At 57.5% G+C, this 14,615-nt stretch overlaps 2 protein-coding genes across 2 annotated transcripts; one reads left to right on the forward strand and one right to left on the reverse strand.

Annotated features, from left to right (window-relative positions):
- The first annotated feature begins 8,212 nt into the window (after nt 1-8,212).
- Nucleotides 8,213-9,535, forward strand: LOC104309786 (gap junction gamma-1 protein). The gene is made up of 2 exons (XM_009911148.2): nt 8,213-9,411; nt 9,528-9,535. Exons 1-2 carry the CDS (start codon nt 8,235-8,237, stop codon nt 9,533-9,535), a joined length of 1,185 nt encoding a protein of 394 aa, XP_009909450.1. The 5' UTR covers nt 8,213-8,234.
- A 2,982-nt stretch (nt 9,536-12,517) lies between these two features.
- INHA (inhibin subunit alpha) lies at nt 12,518-14,393 on the reverse strand. Its single transcript, XM_009911082.2, has 2 exons — nt 13,939-14,393; nt 12,518-13,251 (listed from the first exon to the last, which is right to left on the reverse strand). Exons 1-2 carry the CDS (start codon nt 14,288-14,290, stop codon nt 12,518-12,520), a joined length of 1,086 nt encoding a protein of 361 aa, XP_009909384.2. The 5' UTR covers nt 14,291-14,393.
- Nucleotides 14,394-14,615: the final 222 nt, after the last annotated feature.

The following is a 14,615-nucleotide window of genomic DNA, read 5'->3' on the forward strand; positions in this document are numbered from 1 at the left end:
CTCTATGACATAGAGACATGCCTAGAGCTGGTGTCTCTGGCTTCAGTTTTTATCCCCTAGGACACAGGATCCCATACAAATGACTGGGTCCCACAGCATCCTGCTGCTTCAGTCTCACCTGGGTGGGTAAGATAAAAGTTTCCTTCCCTGCTCAAATGCAGCTCTGCCATCCCCACAGTTCTAGGAGTGTGCAAAATTCAGTTTCCATACTTTGTAGTGGTCTGAAGGCAGATGCTTTCTTGGAATTGCTGCACTCTTAGACTTCCTCCTGTCACTTCCAGATGCAGTTGAGCTCCTGAAGGCCTGCACTGGCCAATATTTTTATCTAGCCTTCTAAAGACTTGATTGATGAGATCTGTGCTGTCTTGAGGCAAATGTCACAACACATTCCACTTTCTCCCATCTTCCTAAATGGGCATATGGCTGCTGCTTGCTGTTTCTTTGGAGTGATCTGAGTGCAAGCAGGAATGAGCTCAGTGGAAGTGCTGCCAGCACCTAGCACTTTGTCCAGGGACAGGAGTCTGAGAGAGCTGAGACAGTAAAGACCAGTAAGGGTTTTATGTCTTCATCTTGCCACATGAGGAGCTTGTCTAAGTTCTGTCTTCATCTTGCTATTGCTGTGTTTTTCACAAAGGGCAAGTGTCAAAATCGGAGTTATTAGACCAGATCATTGATGTCTCTTCTGCATAAGCTGATGCCTTGAGAAAACCTATCCCTGGAGCTTTCTTTTTCCATCTTACCCAAGCTGCACCTTTGTTCTTCCTCATCTGTTGCTGGATACGTGATGAGGGGATTGTCAAAACCCGAGGTTTCAGCGCTGTGCCTGTCCATAGCTCTTCCCACTATTTTTTTTACTGCATAATTGACTGTTCATTTGCTTCTGCTCCTTGCCACGTCTCTGCAGGTTTGTGCCCTCAGCTCAGAATTAGGCTTTTGGCCCTGTGAACAGCTTCCTGCTCTTCTGCGTTCCCTCAGCCACTGATGGGGAAGCTCACACGCCCTGCCACAACCTGTATCCTGCCTCTTCATGAAATGCTTTGTTTTCCCTTTGGGTTTTGATGTGGTCGTGGCCAGATTAACTCCTTTGTGGTTAATTTGTAATCGTGAACGCTTTGCTGTGGTGCTCCTCATACTAGGCGTAGTGATAGAATTAGCTGGCCTCCTTGCCTCAGCTGGACATGTGCAAGAGCTTCCGTGGCATGCTCCTCCACTCCAGCCCTGCAGGCAGCCCTAGTATTGCACAGCAGACTGAGGGCTGTGCAGGAACAGGGGTTATGTAGGAGGGCCAAGGTTTGCAGAAAAGTGTCATGTATGTTAAACCAACTGCAGGTGTCTTCTGTGCATGCAATCCTGCAATCCCCAAGCTGTGCTCTTGGAAACTTTCCCCTTCTTTGCCCTTTTCTCTTCAGGACACAGCTGGCTCCAGCACTGAGTTGCTAGGACAGAACAAACCTGGTTTGAATCTCAGCATTCCCCTGCCTATATTTCCCTGAAGCAGGCTTTTCTCAAGGTGTATGTAGCTAGAATACCCAGGCATGGAATGGCTTCAGGGCTCCAGAGACAGGCTGCAGGCAGTGGTGGGCTGAGGCTGGCCATTGTGAGAAGCCTGGAGGTACCACCACTTTTCCACAGGCACATAGCAGCCCTGCCTTACTTCATTCAACTTGTCAATGAAGATGATGCCTCAGCCGTGGGTCTGGCTATTTCAGTGCTTCCTACTTTGTGTCTCTGACCTCTAAAGCAGTACTGCCTTGAGCATACATAGCCTGTGGGTTGGCTGTCAGCCCCCTTGCAATCTAACAAATCTTTGTTTCTAATCAAACTGGGTGGCTAGAGGGACTGGTCATGTACTTCCAGCAGAATATCCCTGCTGGTCTCATCTCCAGGAGACCAGAGCTGTAGCAACAAAGGGCATATGTTCCCTGCAGCTTGTGGACCTGCCTGGCCAGCTTCATCTCTCCTATAGGTGTCAACACTTCTTACCCAGCTTACAAAGCAATGGCCTGGGGCCATGTGAAACCCTTTCCTGTGGGCCAACCTCCAGCTTAGCTGGTAGAGAAAGAGCAGACCCCAAAGTCTGTGTTTGCATGCTATATGCGGTACCAGGGTGCCAGCAGAAGTCAGCACCCAGGAACTGGGAAGGAGACTCTAGCAGTAGGGAGGTGGGCAAGGGGACTATGCTACGTACTCCCCACTACACTTCCTATTCAAGGAGGGAAAGGAAAGGGAAAGGAACTTAATTTTGAAGCCATCTCAGCCTTCTTAGCCTGTGTTATAGCAGATGGTCATTGCCCTTTGTGCTCCTGCGACGAAGTGTGCTTCTGCCTCTTATCAGAAGGTTATTAAGCTAGTTGTGGAACTGTCCTATATCAGGACAAACAGTCCCTAATAGAGCTGTGTGCTCCCTGTGTCTGTACCATATGAGTTGTTTAATCTGGGAAGAGAGTGTTTGCTGCTGGGGATGTGCATTGCCTGTGTCCCTGATCAGGGAGAATGAAGTTGGCTTGATCACTTCTGCTCATCCCTTCCTCACCCTGCTGCCAAGTGCCAGCTGGGCAGGGTCCATGCTGCCCCACAGCAAACATGCCTAGGGTGCCTGGCTTTTCTATCTGCTGTGCTACCACCATCCCAGCCCTGGAAGAGGCAGTCATAGGGCCCAGACCATCTTGCCCTATTGATCAGAGCAGGAACAGGCTGATATCAAGAGCCAGGCTGGGCCCTGTGCTCTCCTTGACACCTTGTGTCTGGTAGCCAAGGCAGGGTCTGGTGATGGAGTCCCAGAGGGTGCCTCCATCGTGGCACTGTGGTTGAGCAGTGACCAAGGAGGGGCTGCTTGTGGGAGCTCTTTCCATGTCCCGTCCCTCCTGAGTGGTAGTGTTTGTCCCAGAAGTGGATGTTCTCCTTATTCCTGCCCTTAGAGTCCCCTTCAGCCATACCTCCTTAATTACCAGCTCCCTTCACTCTTTCTGGGCTGTGCAGCCACCCTGCCATGCTCCACACAATTGCTCCAGCTCTGGACTCTGCACCACAGGCTCAGTGTTTTGGGGCTGATCCTGGGTTTTGTGGTTGGTGACAGTGCTCCTGTTTCCTCTACGAAGTTTGTCTCCAAGCCAGACCCTGCAAGGCTGCTGGTCTTGCACATCCTTCCTGCCTTGGATAGGACCAGGCTCTGTCAGCCTCAGCTGATGTGGGAAGGCGTAAGGGTGGGCACCACCCTTCACCCACCACCTTCCTTTCCCAGTTGCTATGGGTTTGTCCTCTGCCCTAGGCTGGAAGAGTGATGTCTCTGCAGGCATGTTGGTGTCACAAGCTCAAGATGAAGGTAGAGTTCATAGTACACAAGGGACCATCAGAAACAGGAGGGATGTGACACCAGTGGCCAGGTGCTGACAAGCTCAGTAATGGCTGAGCATGGGTTTGTTTGACACCAGCCTCTGAGGCTGGTCTCCTGAGGCATGATCTGAGATGTGCTCTGCTAAAATGCTGCTGCAGCACCCATACCTGGCCCTGGCCCAACAAGTGGCTTTGTTCTCAGTGCAATGGCCTCTGTAGTGCCTCAGTGAGTCATGCTCTCCACTTTAACATGAGGCTGATATGGGGGTTTGTTCTTAATGTGCTGAGTACCAAAGTCAAAGGGTCACATCTGTTCCTTACCCCTGGCAAACTGCTCAGCTACCTGGGGGTGAAGCCAAGCTGGAAGCAAGACCTACGAGTGCTTGAAAACCAGTGGTGACTGTGAGGAAAGAAACCCCTAAGCTGCTTTTTAACCACCTGGCAAGAACACAAGATTCCACTTTGCGTGCTGCTCGCCCTCCCATGCAGGTCTTTCCCTCCTGTTGCAGCTGCAATGTGGCCCTTATGCTGGCAACCTCCTGCTTTACACCCACCTCTCCATGCCACCTGGCTGCAGCCCCGGGCTTCTACCCTGCCCCTGAACACTTCCCTGCAGCCTTCCAAAACCTTGAGTTTCTGTGCTTATCTAGCTTTCTCCCTCTATCCAACCTCCTGCCTGAGGCTCCTGGCCTGAGATGGAGGCTGTTCCCAGGGGTTGCTTCCAGAGCACCTGTTGGAGGATCTCTAATACAAATTTACCCTTCCAAAAAGTCAGTGCTGCAGTTCTGTGCATGGGAGCAGGGTTCAACAGAAAGTGTTTCTTCATGACCATCCACTGAAGCTGTCACATGGGAAGGACCTATCCATGCGCAGCAGGTAAGTAAGGATTAGGCAAGAGAGCCCAAAGTGGGACCCTTTCCCTCTCCCTGTTGTGTACATATCTACACTCCTGTCAAGGTGTAGCACGCTCCTCTGGAGGCCTCTGACTGCTCTCTTGTGTGAGAGCAGCAAGCCTGTGCTCGGGATGGGTGGGCCTTGGGGCAGCACCTCTTGCTGACTTAGGGAAGTGGCAGGGGAAGTTGCAGGGCTGCCGTTACTCAGTGGGCCCAGAATAACCAAAAACCCACACCGGATGCAGCAACCATGCTTCCCACCCTGCTCCTTGCCCCAGCCTCCTGGCATCAGCCCTCCTGCTTCCCACACGAGGTGGGCAGATGTGCTGCACCCACCAGTGCCTGCTCCTGGAAACCCTATTGCAGGAGGGAGCATGTTTCAGTGGGACGAAGCAGCATTTCATGAGCTTACACTGACTTCAGCTTCTCCCCAGCTATTTGGGTTGCACAGGGTATCCTGGCAACCCTCCCTGTCCCCACATGAGAGGACAAGGACAGGGTGCTCTGACTAGGATATCATGGGTGTGGCTGGCCTAGTGTAGTGACTCAGGCCTCACAAAAATCCCCACAGCCAGTTTTAGCAATGCAGAAAGTCAGTGGCCAGGGTGGTCTGGTGGAGGGCGGCAGCCACTGCTGCCATTGCTCTGGCCTTGGAAGGCTGGTCCTATTAACCAGGGTGAGCAGTGGTGACTCTAAGCAAACAGCTGGAGATGCTGTGCGCTCAGCCTGGTCCTCCTTCAGGGACTTGGTGTGGGCCATGAGAAGCAACGCCAAGACTTCAAAGATTTGGTGCACATTGCCACCACATGTGCACATTTTGCTCCACGTTCACACCACATCTAGGGCCACCACTCCCTTGGTGGCACTGAGTCTCTCCTTACTTTCACCCTTTCTTTCTGTTCACTGGAAGCCTTACAGTGAGGGTGGTGAGACACTGGAACAGGTGGCCCAGGAAGTAGTGGATGCCCCCTCCCTGGAAGCGTTCAAAGCCACAATGGATGAGGCCTTGAGCAACCTGGTCTAGTGGAAGGTGTCCCTTGGACAGGCAGGGGGATTGGAACTGGATGATCTTTCCAAGCCAAACCATTCCACGAATTTGGTATTCTGGGGAGGAGGTGGTGGTTGTGCAGGAGGCCGTCAAAGTGCCGGCTATCTCTTCCTCCCCTGCGGCCAGGAACACTGGTACTCCTTGGGCAGGTGTTGCTCACCCCTGCACACCCGGCGGGCCGGCCCGGGCCTGAGGCTGCTGCCACACCAGCGGTCTGGAGCGGTTACCTGCTACGAGCAGGCAGCCGCAGCCTCTGCGGGAGAGGCGGCGCGGGAGTCAAGGAGCTCCCGAGGGGGCAAAGGCGGAAGAGCCGCCCCATCGGGGGCTGCACGGGACGGCCCGGCACGGCGGCCGAGCGACCGGGAGGTTTTCCGTCGCTCATGTCGCCGACAGCCGCGGCGCTCGGAGGAGTTTTCGCCGAGGCCAGCCCCTGCCCGCAGCCCTGCGCGGCCTTCCGAGCCGCCGGCGGGGAGGGGGCCCAGGCCGGGACCGGGGACGGCAGCGAAGCGCCCCGCCCCGCTCAGCGGCTAAGCGGGTCCGGCGGGGCCGGAGTGGGACGGGACGGGACGGGAGAGCCACGCCAAGCGTCGCGGCCACGGGTCGGTGCTGGGCGGTTGGTAAGCACCGGCGGGCGGGCGCGGGGCGGGGCGGCCCCAGGCCCCTTTGTTCGGCGGCAGGCGGCGGCGCGCCCGCCCCGCCGCTTTGTCCGCCGCTGCCGGCGGGAGTCCGGCGCGCCGTGAGTGGGGCCGAAGAGCGGGGGCTGCGGGAGTGCGCAGGTCGGTGGGGCTGAGGAATTACCCCGGGGCGGGCTGGGGGCGGGGGAGGGGGGCGTCGGGAGCTATGGGCAGGGTCTGTGGGGGCCACAGGGCTGGAAGTCCCCGGTGGGCTGGCGTCGGTGGGGTTGATGACCCCAGGAAGGCTGGGCCTGGGGGACTGTGTCCCTAGGCTGACAGCGGTCAGTGAGTCCCACATTGGGCTGGCCGGGGTCAGTGTGGGAGGGGTCCCCGGGTGGGCAGCGGCTGGCGAGCCCGGGGTGGGCTGCCTGGTGCTGGGGCACAGGGGCCCTGTTGTGGGTTGGGGAGATGGAATCGCTGGGCAGGGCAGGCTAGGGGGGAGAGTCCTGGGGGGCCAGGCAGGAGCACCTTGGGGTCGGTAGGGCTGGGGGTGTAGGTGTACGTGTAGGGCCTGGCTACAGCACGTGGCGTTGGTCTTGTCTGACAGCGTGGCCGGGAGGTGGTGGGTGGCTTAGCACCCTCCGTAGAGAGCTGGGCTTGGGCTACCTGCCATGAAAGGGTGCGGGGAGCCATGTGCTGCCTCAGCCATGCCCACCTCAGCTCCTGACTCTTGTGTTGTCTCTCCTTGGCCACCACAACGGCGTGCTCTTGTGTGCTTTCCATGGGCTTGCCAGTTCCCAGGGCTGCCCTCCTGCCTGGTCCCCTCGCCTTGTCCCCTGCCCCAGCTTCTCACTTGGGGGCCAGGTGGGTGTGCTACTCTCAGCCATGTGCTAAAGGCAGGCACAAAGCATCCTTCTTCCCGTGGGGTCCTGGGGGAGAGAGGTTTGCACTGGAAAGACAGAGCAGTAGTGTTACCTTGAAGGGTACTTGACCTTGGGAGAACAGTGACTCTTGATAGGCTGGGTTTGGCCCCCTGGTGCCAGCCTGTGCCACCTCCTGTGTCTTAGTAGGCTTCACTGAGCACCATATTATCAATGCGAGCATGTCCCTCACATGGGTGCTTGTGCTGGAGGAGCTTTTCTGTTTAGGTGAGGTTACTGAGCTAAGCAAAAAGATCCCCTTACTGTGACAATAGTGGCATGAGTGCAGCAGAAGCCATTGTCCACAGGGATGTACCCTGGCTGGAGGTGATCAGATGGGTTGGTTGGAGGACAGGTGAGGTAACAGGAAGGCTGAGAGTTCTAGGAGGGCACATTCCTTCTCCTCACCCTGGGCAGCCTTGTCACCTGCTACAGCCTTGTCACTTGCATCAGCTTGTGCGTAAGCTGCTGAAACTGGGGGTGGTGGTGGGATGTCTCCTCTTGCATCTTCTCCTTTGGCCGGGAGATGCAGCGCAATCCTCGTCATTTCCTCCCTGACCTCCAGTGTCAGCTGCTTTGCCAGAACTTTGTGCAATTCCTTGGTCACCCCACACTGCCTTTGCATCGCTCTTCTGTCTCCTGCTCTACTTCCCCTACCAGCCCTTGCCGTTGGGCTGTGGGGTTCTCTGGGCACCAGCCATCACAGCCTTCAGGGACTTGTAAGCATTAGGAGGTGGGAGGGCACAGCATGAGGATTTGGTGGGGCAGAGTGATGCTGCATCTCTGCAGGGTGCAGGGAACCTGGCTTTTGGTGGCAGATGCTGCTCAGGGGAGCCCTCTCAGCTGGGGCTTGGGACTGGCAGCTGCAGTGGGACAGAGGGCCTGTCAGTACCCTTCCATGTTGCTTTCTCTCAGGGGCACAGAGACCCCTGTGGGAAGCTTGTGGGTGCTGGTGCAGGGTGTGATGTCTCTTGGGGACCTGCCCAGGTGGCAGATGAGTGCCATGGCACTGAAGGCAGAGGAGGCTCTGTCCCCTCACCCTTCCCAGCTGGTGCTGCCCTGTGCTGCTGTGTTTATCATGGTTGTGGTCATGCTGGCTCCTTTCCAGACTGTGTCCTGCAGAGGACAGGGATATCCCAGCCTTTCCCTGGTTCCCTCCATGCCCCTGGCTGGTGGTGGGGCAGGAGCAGGATGTGGATAGGAGTTTGGCAAGGAGGTGCTAGATGCGATTTTGGGGTGATGGGTGCCCCTGAAGGGCTGTTTTTGTGGACTTGGTGGGTAAGGGAAGGAATATCAATGCTATGAGATGGGCGAGGCTGGGGTGAAGGCTGCTGGCCTGGGGGGACCTGGTGAGGCGCACAGGGGTTTCTTAGTACCTGTTTGCCTGCCTCTTCCCCACAGGGTTTGAGCCAACTGCCTCTTCAGGATGAGCTGGAGTTTCCTGACGCGGCTCCTGGAGGAGATCAACAACCACTCAACCTTTGTGGGGAAGATCTGGCTGACTGTCCTCATTGTCTTCCGCATCGTGCTGACAGCCGTGGGGGGCGAGTCCATCTATTACGATGAGCAGAGCAAGTTTGTCTGCAACACGCAGCAGCCTGGCTGCGAGAACGTCTGCTACGATGCCTTTGCCCCACTCTCCCATGTCCGCTTCTGGGTCTTCCAGATCATCATGGTAGCCACACCATCGGTCCTCTACCTGGGCTTTGCCATGCACCGCATTGCCCGCATGCCTGAGTCCTCACGGCGCCAGGCACCAGCAGCCCGGCGGGCACGCATGCCAGTGGTGCGCCGAGGAGCCGGGAGGGACTACGAGGAGGCGGAGGATGATAATGAAGAAGACCCCATGATCTTTGAAGAGATCGAGGTAGAGAAGGAGAAGAGCCCTGAGGGTGGAGAGAAGCATGACGGCCGGCGCCGCATCAAGCAGGACGGGCTGATGCGTGCCTACGTCCTGCACTTGCTGTGCCGCTCGTTGCTGGAGATGGCTTTCCTCTTCGGGCAGTACCTGCTTTACCGCTTTGAGGTGAGGCCCTCCTATGTCTGCAACCGCAGCCCCTGCCCGCACATTGTCGACTGCTTTGTCTCTCGCCCAACAGAGAAGACCATCTTCCTCCTCATTATGTATGCTGTCAGTGGGCTCTGCCTCTTCCTCAACCTCTGCGAGCTCATGCACCTTGGCGTGGGGCGCATCCGGGATGCCCTGAGCCGGTCCGACAGTCCCCCGCTCCCAGCTGGTGGCAGCCCTGCACCGCAGTACCCCAAGAAAGCTCCCAGTGCACCCCCTACCTACCACTCGCTGAAGAAGGAGCCTCCGCAAGCACCACTGCCCAATGGCAAGCTGGACTACCGAGAGAGTCTAGCACCAGCAGCAGGGCACTTCACCCTGGCCAGGGCTCCCCCAGTGCATGAGCTGGACCGGCTACGTGAGCACCTGCGCCTGGCCCAGGAGCATCTGGAGGTGGCCTTCCACCTCCAGCCCCCGCCACGGCCCCTGAGTCCTGCCCGCAGCAGCAGCCCTGAGGCCAATGGCATCGCCGCTGAGCAAAACCGCCTCAACTTTGCCCATGAGAAGGGGACCACTGCCTGCGACAGGACCACAGGTGGGCTGGGGAGGGGGAAGAATCTGTGTGACTTGTATGGGGCTATGGGAGTGGCTCCCAGGGAGGGGATGTAATTCTCCTGTGGCATGTGCTAACCTTCCTTTTGCTCCCCACAGGGCTGTAAGCGCCACCAGGGACGACAGAGGTGTCTGCCAGAGCAGCTGCTACCACCACCGCAAGACGGGCAGCCTGCCAGGAGTGGGGGACAGAGGGTGCCTCCACGCCTGCCTGACCGGACTGGCTTGGCAGCCCTGTTCCAGTGGGTTGTGGCAGGGATTGGGGCCTGTGGCGACATTCTTAATTTTCAGAAAGGGAATATCTTATTTTTGTACATTTTTATAAACTCGTCAGCGTGTGCACCCTGGCATTTTTATACTCCCCTCCCTATCTCTACCTTGAACCTCTGTGTCCCCATCTCCTGTTTCACCCCTTTGTCCTCCCACACACATTTCCTGATGCACCAGAGAGTGGTGGTGAATGGTGCCACATCCAGCTGGTGGCCAGTCACTAGTGGTGTGCCCCAGGGATCAGTGCTGGGCCCCATCCTCTTTAACATCTTCATTGATGATCTGGATGAGGGCATTGAGTCCATCATCAGTAAATTTGCTGACCACACCAAGCTGGGGGCAGGAGTTGATCTGCTGGAGGGTAGAGAGGCTCTGCCGAGGGACCTCGACAGGCTGGACAGATGGGCAGAGTCCAACGGCATGAGATTGAACACATCCAAGTGCCAGGTTCTGCACATTGGCCACAACAACCCCATGCAGAGCTACAGGCTGGGGTCAGAGTGGCTGGAGAGCAGTCAGGCTGAGAGGGACCTGGGGGTGCTGGTCGACGGTAGGCTGAACATGAGCCTGCAGTGTGCCCAGGCAGCCAAGAGGGCCAATGGTATCCTGGCCTGTATCAGTGTGGCCAGCAGGAGCAGGGAGGTCATTCTGCCCCTGTACACTGCACTGGTTAGGCTGCACCTCGAGTACTGTGTCCAGTTCTGGGCCCCTCAGTTTAGGAAGGACATTGAGACACTTGAACGTGTCCAGAGAAGGGCAACGAGGCTGGGGAGAGGCCTTGAGCACAAGCCCTATGAGGAGAGGCTGAGGGAGCTGGGATTGTTTAGCCTAGAGAAATGGAGGCTCAGGGGTGACCTCATTGCTCTCTACAACTACCTGAAAGGAGGTTGTAGACAGGCAGATGTTGGTCTCTTCTCCCGGGCAGCCAGTACCAGAACAAGAGGACACAGTCTCAGGCTGTGCCAGGGGAGTTTTAGGCTGGAGGTTAGGAAGAAGTTCTATACAGAGAGAGTGATTGGCCATTGGAATGGGCTGCCGGGGGAGGTGGTGGAGTCACCATCATTGAAGGTGTTCAGGAGGAGACTTGATGGGGTGCTTGGTGCCGTGGGTTAGTTGTTTAGGTGGTGTTGGATTGGTTGATGGGTTGGATGTGATGATCTTGAAGGTCTCTTCCAACCTGGTTTATTCTATGTATTCTATGTATCTTCTCACACCTCCCTGTACCCTCCCATGCCCACTGTTGCCAGCCAGTGCTGTGCAGACGACCATGCTGGTGACATTGGTGTTGCCCCTGTGGTATGGGGACTTAGGGGAGGCTATCCTGGGGATCTGTCTGGGCTGAACCTTGGGGCAGGGCACTGGGCTGGCATTGTGCTTGAAATGGGGAGAGGGCAGGGGTGGAAAGGGTCCTGATGGTGCTGCTGCTGGAAGGTACCAGAGCATCAGGGAGGGCTGTGCTGCACAGCATCCCGGCAGAGGATTGCAAGCTGTGGGGCTGGCCTGCTCGGAAATGTCTGTGCAGAGGGCAGGGGCTGTCCTTCCTGCCAACTCTGCCCTGCTCCCGGACGGCCGCTCTTGGACCAAAGCCTACCTCCTTGCTCTCTGGCCATGGGCCCGGGACCCCCTGTGCAGGGTCAGACCCTCATCCCAGGGTGGGGGGACATGGTGCCCTGAGCCAGTCTTGGCCGGGAGCCAGTGGGGCGTTTCTGATCATCTCAGCCTGGGTCACACACGTTTTCATGGCGTTGTTTTTAACTCGGAAATGATTGTCACTGTTTTTTCTTGGTTTTTTGTTTTGTTTCTTTTTTATATCTATATTAGTAAAGGCTGGAGACGTTTTGTACTGAACTGCTGCATCCGGTCCTTCGGGAGGAAGGGGTGGGAAGGGAATCCTGTGCAGCTGGGCTGGGACCTCCCCGCTCGATGGGGGTGACTCAGTCATTCCTGACATGCGGAGGCGGCTGTGGCCGGGGCAGTGTCCGTTGGCCTGGTGGAGCGGGATTGCCCCGGCTGCATTCCTCTCGTGTCCTCTCCCTGGCAAGAGGCCCAATGAGAAGCCTTCCTGTGCCTCCCCACCTCTGCTGACAGGACCAGAAGGGATGGTGCCCTGCCCTGCGCTTTCCTGCCCTGAGGCTAGATCAAACCCAGCCGCCCTATGCTGATTTTGGCCGGCATAACCCAGTCCCCTCTCAGGGCCCCCAGGTTGGAGCTGGATGCCTCTTGCGGTGTTTGCCCATCCCTTCCCTCTTCCAGACCCTGGGGAACTCGTATCCCAACACACAACCTCACACCACCTCTGTGGCTGCCTCCTATGGAAGCTGGAATTTCCAGGCTGTTTCAGTAAAAGAAAAAAGGTTTATTTCACTTATCCTGTTAAGCTTTCCAACAGGGTGTCCTGCTAGGAGAGGACTCAATTGCAGCACTACATGTACCACCAGCCCCGTCACTGGTTTGAGGTCCTTGCATAGTCTCAGTGTGGCACAGCCTGTCCCTGTTCCTGTCCCTGCTATGGCAGCCTGAACCTGCCTAGGAGTATGGGGAGGATGTAGCACTCTGCAGCAGGAGCAGGACATAGGTCTTTTTTGGGGTGGGGAGAAAATTGCTGGGGGCAGAGCAGGCAGGGAGAAATGGAGGCTGAACTGGTTGCAGACACCAGGCTGACCTCAGCAAGGGGCAGAGGCAGCCCAAACCTTTGACTTGTGCAGTAGGAGGGTGGTACAGCACAGATACCCCTGCTGGGTCCTTCTGGCTCCTGCAGCGCAGGGCTGAGCAGCTTGTCCCCAGTGGGATCACGGTCTGGGGCTGGGCTGTGGGGTGCCCTAGACGCAGGTGCAGTCCTGGGCCAGGATGTTGGGCACGGTCTCATACTTGAAGGAGTAGCCACCGTCGGAGGTGGTGCGGACACGCAGCGAGCGCATGGTGCCAGGCAGGGCAGCACAGCACAGCTGTACGCCCAGGCGGTGGCTCAGCCCGTGGCCCTCGGCGCAGTTCCCGTGGCAGTAGTGGAAAACGAAGCTGCTGGGATGCACAATCCACTTGTCCCAGCCCAGCTCCTCGAAAGAGATGTTGAGAGAAGCCCGGCGGCAGTTGGTGTGGGCAGCCAGGTCCTCGGATGGGCGCTGCAGCAGGCTCAGGGCGGCTGGGGACCAGGGCACAGCAGAACGACGAGCCCTCTCACTGCCCTTGGCCCGTGTGCTGGCCACCAAGAAGGGCATCTTATCTGCCTCAGCCAGGCAGGGGCAGCCAGGGCAGCGTACCAGGAGCACAAAGAGTGGCTGTGAGAGTTGGGACAGCAGCTCTGGGGCGAGGTGAAACACTGTCCAGTGCTCGGGTGTCTGCACCACTGTGGCTGTCACTGGCACTCGGCCCTGTGGTGACAGGGTCAGCACATCAGGGGCTGAGTGGTTGGGGGCAGCTGAGGGACCGGTGTAAAACCAGAGCTGGGCAGAGGTCACCACGCGGCTCAGGGTGTGTGCTGAGGGCTGGAAGAGGTAGGTGAAAATCCCTTCTTCCTCCAGCAGCTTGTCTGGCTGCATGGGCTCACAGGGCACATCTGCAGGAGGAAAAAAAGATGCTCAGGGTGTGCTCCCAAACCTGGGGAGGGCCCCCAGTGCTGGGTGAGATGTTGCAGAGGGTCCCTGAGGTGGGGTGCCCAGCTGTTGGAAGGGGCTGTTAGAGAGTGCATGGGAGCAGATGCCTAGTGCTAAGCATCAGCCACTGTTCTGCGCACCACAGCCAAGCTCTGCTGTGCCCTGGGCTGGCCTATTACTGCTGTCCCTATGCCCCAGTATCCTGCCCTGTCCCCTTGTGTCCTGCTGCATCTCCCAGTGTCCTGCCCCATAGCTGGTCATCCCGCCCTCTCCCACCAGCATCCTACCCTGTTTCTTAGTATCCCAACCCATTTGCCCTGTTCCTTAGCATCTCACCCTATCCCACCCTGCCTGTGTCTCAGATTTCCCCATCTTTCCACATCCACCCTGGCTCAGCTGTTCCACAGCCTCTCAGCACACTCTTATGCCTCCTGTTCCTCTCCCTGCCTGTGTTCTAGACTGCTCTGCTTGTTGTCCCTCCCTGCCCTACCTTTCCACCTGGCTTGCCAGCAAACTTCACCCATGCCTGTGCCCCAAGACTGGGGTACCCTCTTTCTCCTGCGTATGGCCACAGAAGCCCCTCCATCCTGCTGCATCTGTGTTGCCCCTTCACCCCTTTTCCCCCCTCCATCTCACCAGGATGTTCTCACCTGTGGAAGGGAAGAGGATCACCTGGGAGGTGTCTTCTAGCTCCTCTGGCTCAACTTCAGCATTTTCAACGATGTCCCTCCTGTGCACCCTCCGTGCTTCCTTCTGGGGCTCTTCCTGAAGAACTGGGGGGCTCAGATGCTCCAGCACCCGAGCCCGCACCTTGGCTAGAATGAGGTGCCGGTCAGCACTGGCTGCAGGGCAGCCAGCCAGGGTTGAAGTGGGCAGCATGGCAGGCAGCAGGTGCAGGAGGAGCAGCATGACTGTGGGGCAGATCAGGGGGCTCTGCTGTGGGCTCCTGCCTGCCTGCCCAGCCCATCTGCCCGCTGCACTCCTCCTGGGGCAGGGTGGCATTGAGACCTATCTGACACTGACGCAAATGTCTGCTCGCCGTGAATATTATCTCTGGGCAGCAAAAGCGCTGAGACGTCTGGAATGTGAGGACTGCAAGGACAGTGTGGTCTGCAGGGGGATGGCGCCTGGACAGGGGGTGTGTGGGGGGGGATGCTGACAGAAGCATTGGATGCATGGGGCTGGGGAGGCTAGGCTGTGGGCAGGGTGTTGCTGGGATAGTTTTCTTGCACTGGCAGGGATGAAGGGAGCAGTCTGGGTGAGCTTTGCAGCTATCAGTGCTGGGTGTCCCCGTGGTGGAGAATCTGCAGATCTGGGGCTTCAGGGA

The sequence above is a fragment of the Dryobates pubescens genome, chromosome 2 (genome assembly GCF_014839835.1).
Source record: "Dryobates pubescens isolate bDryPub1 chromosome 2, bDryPub1.pri, whole genome shotgun sequence".
Taxonomy (NCBI): Eukaryota; Metazoa; Chordata; class Aves; order Piciformes; family Picidae; genus Dryobates; species Dryobates pubescens.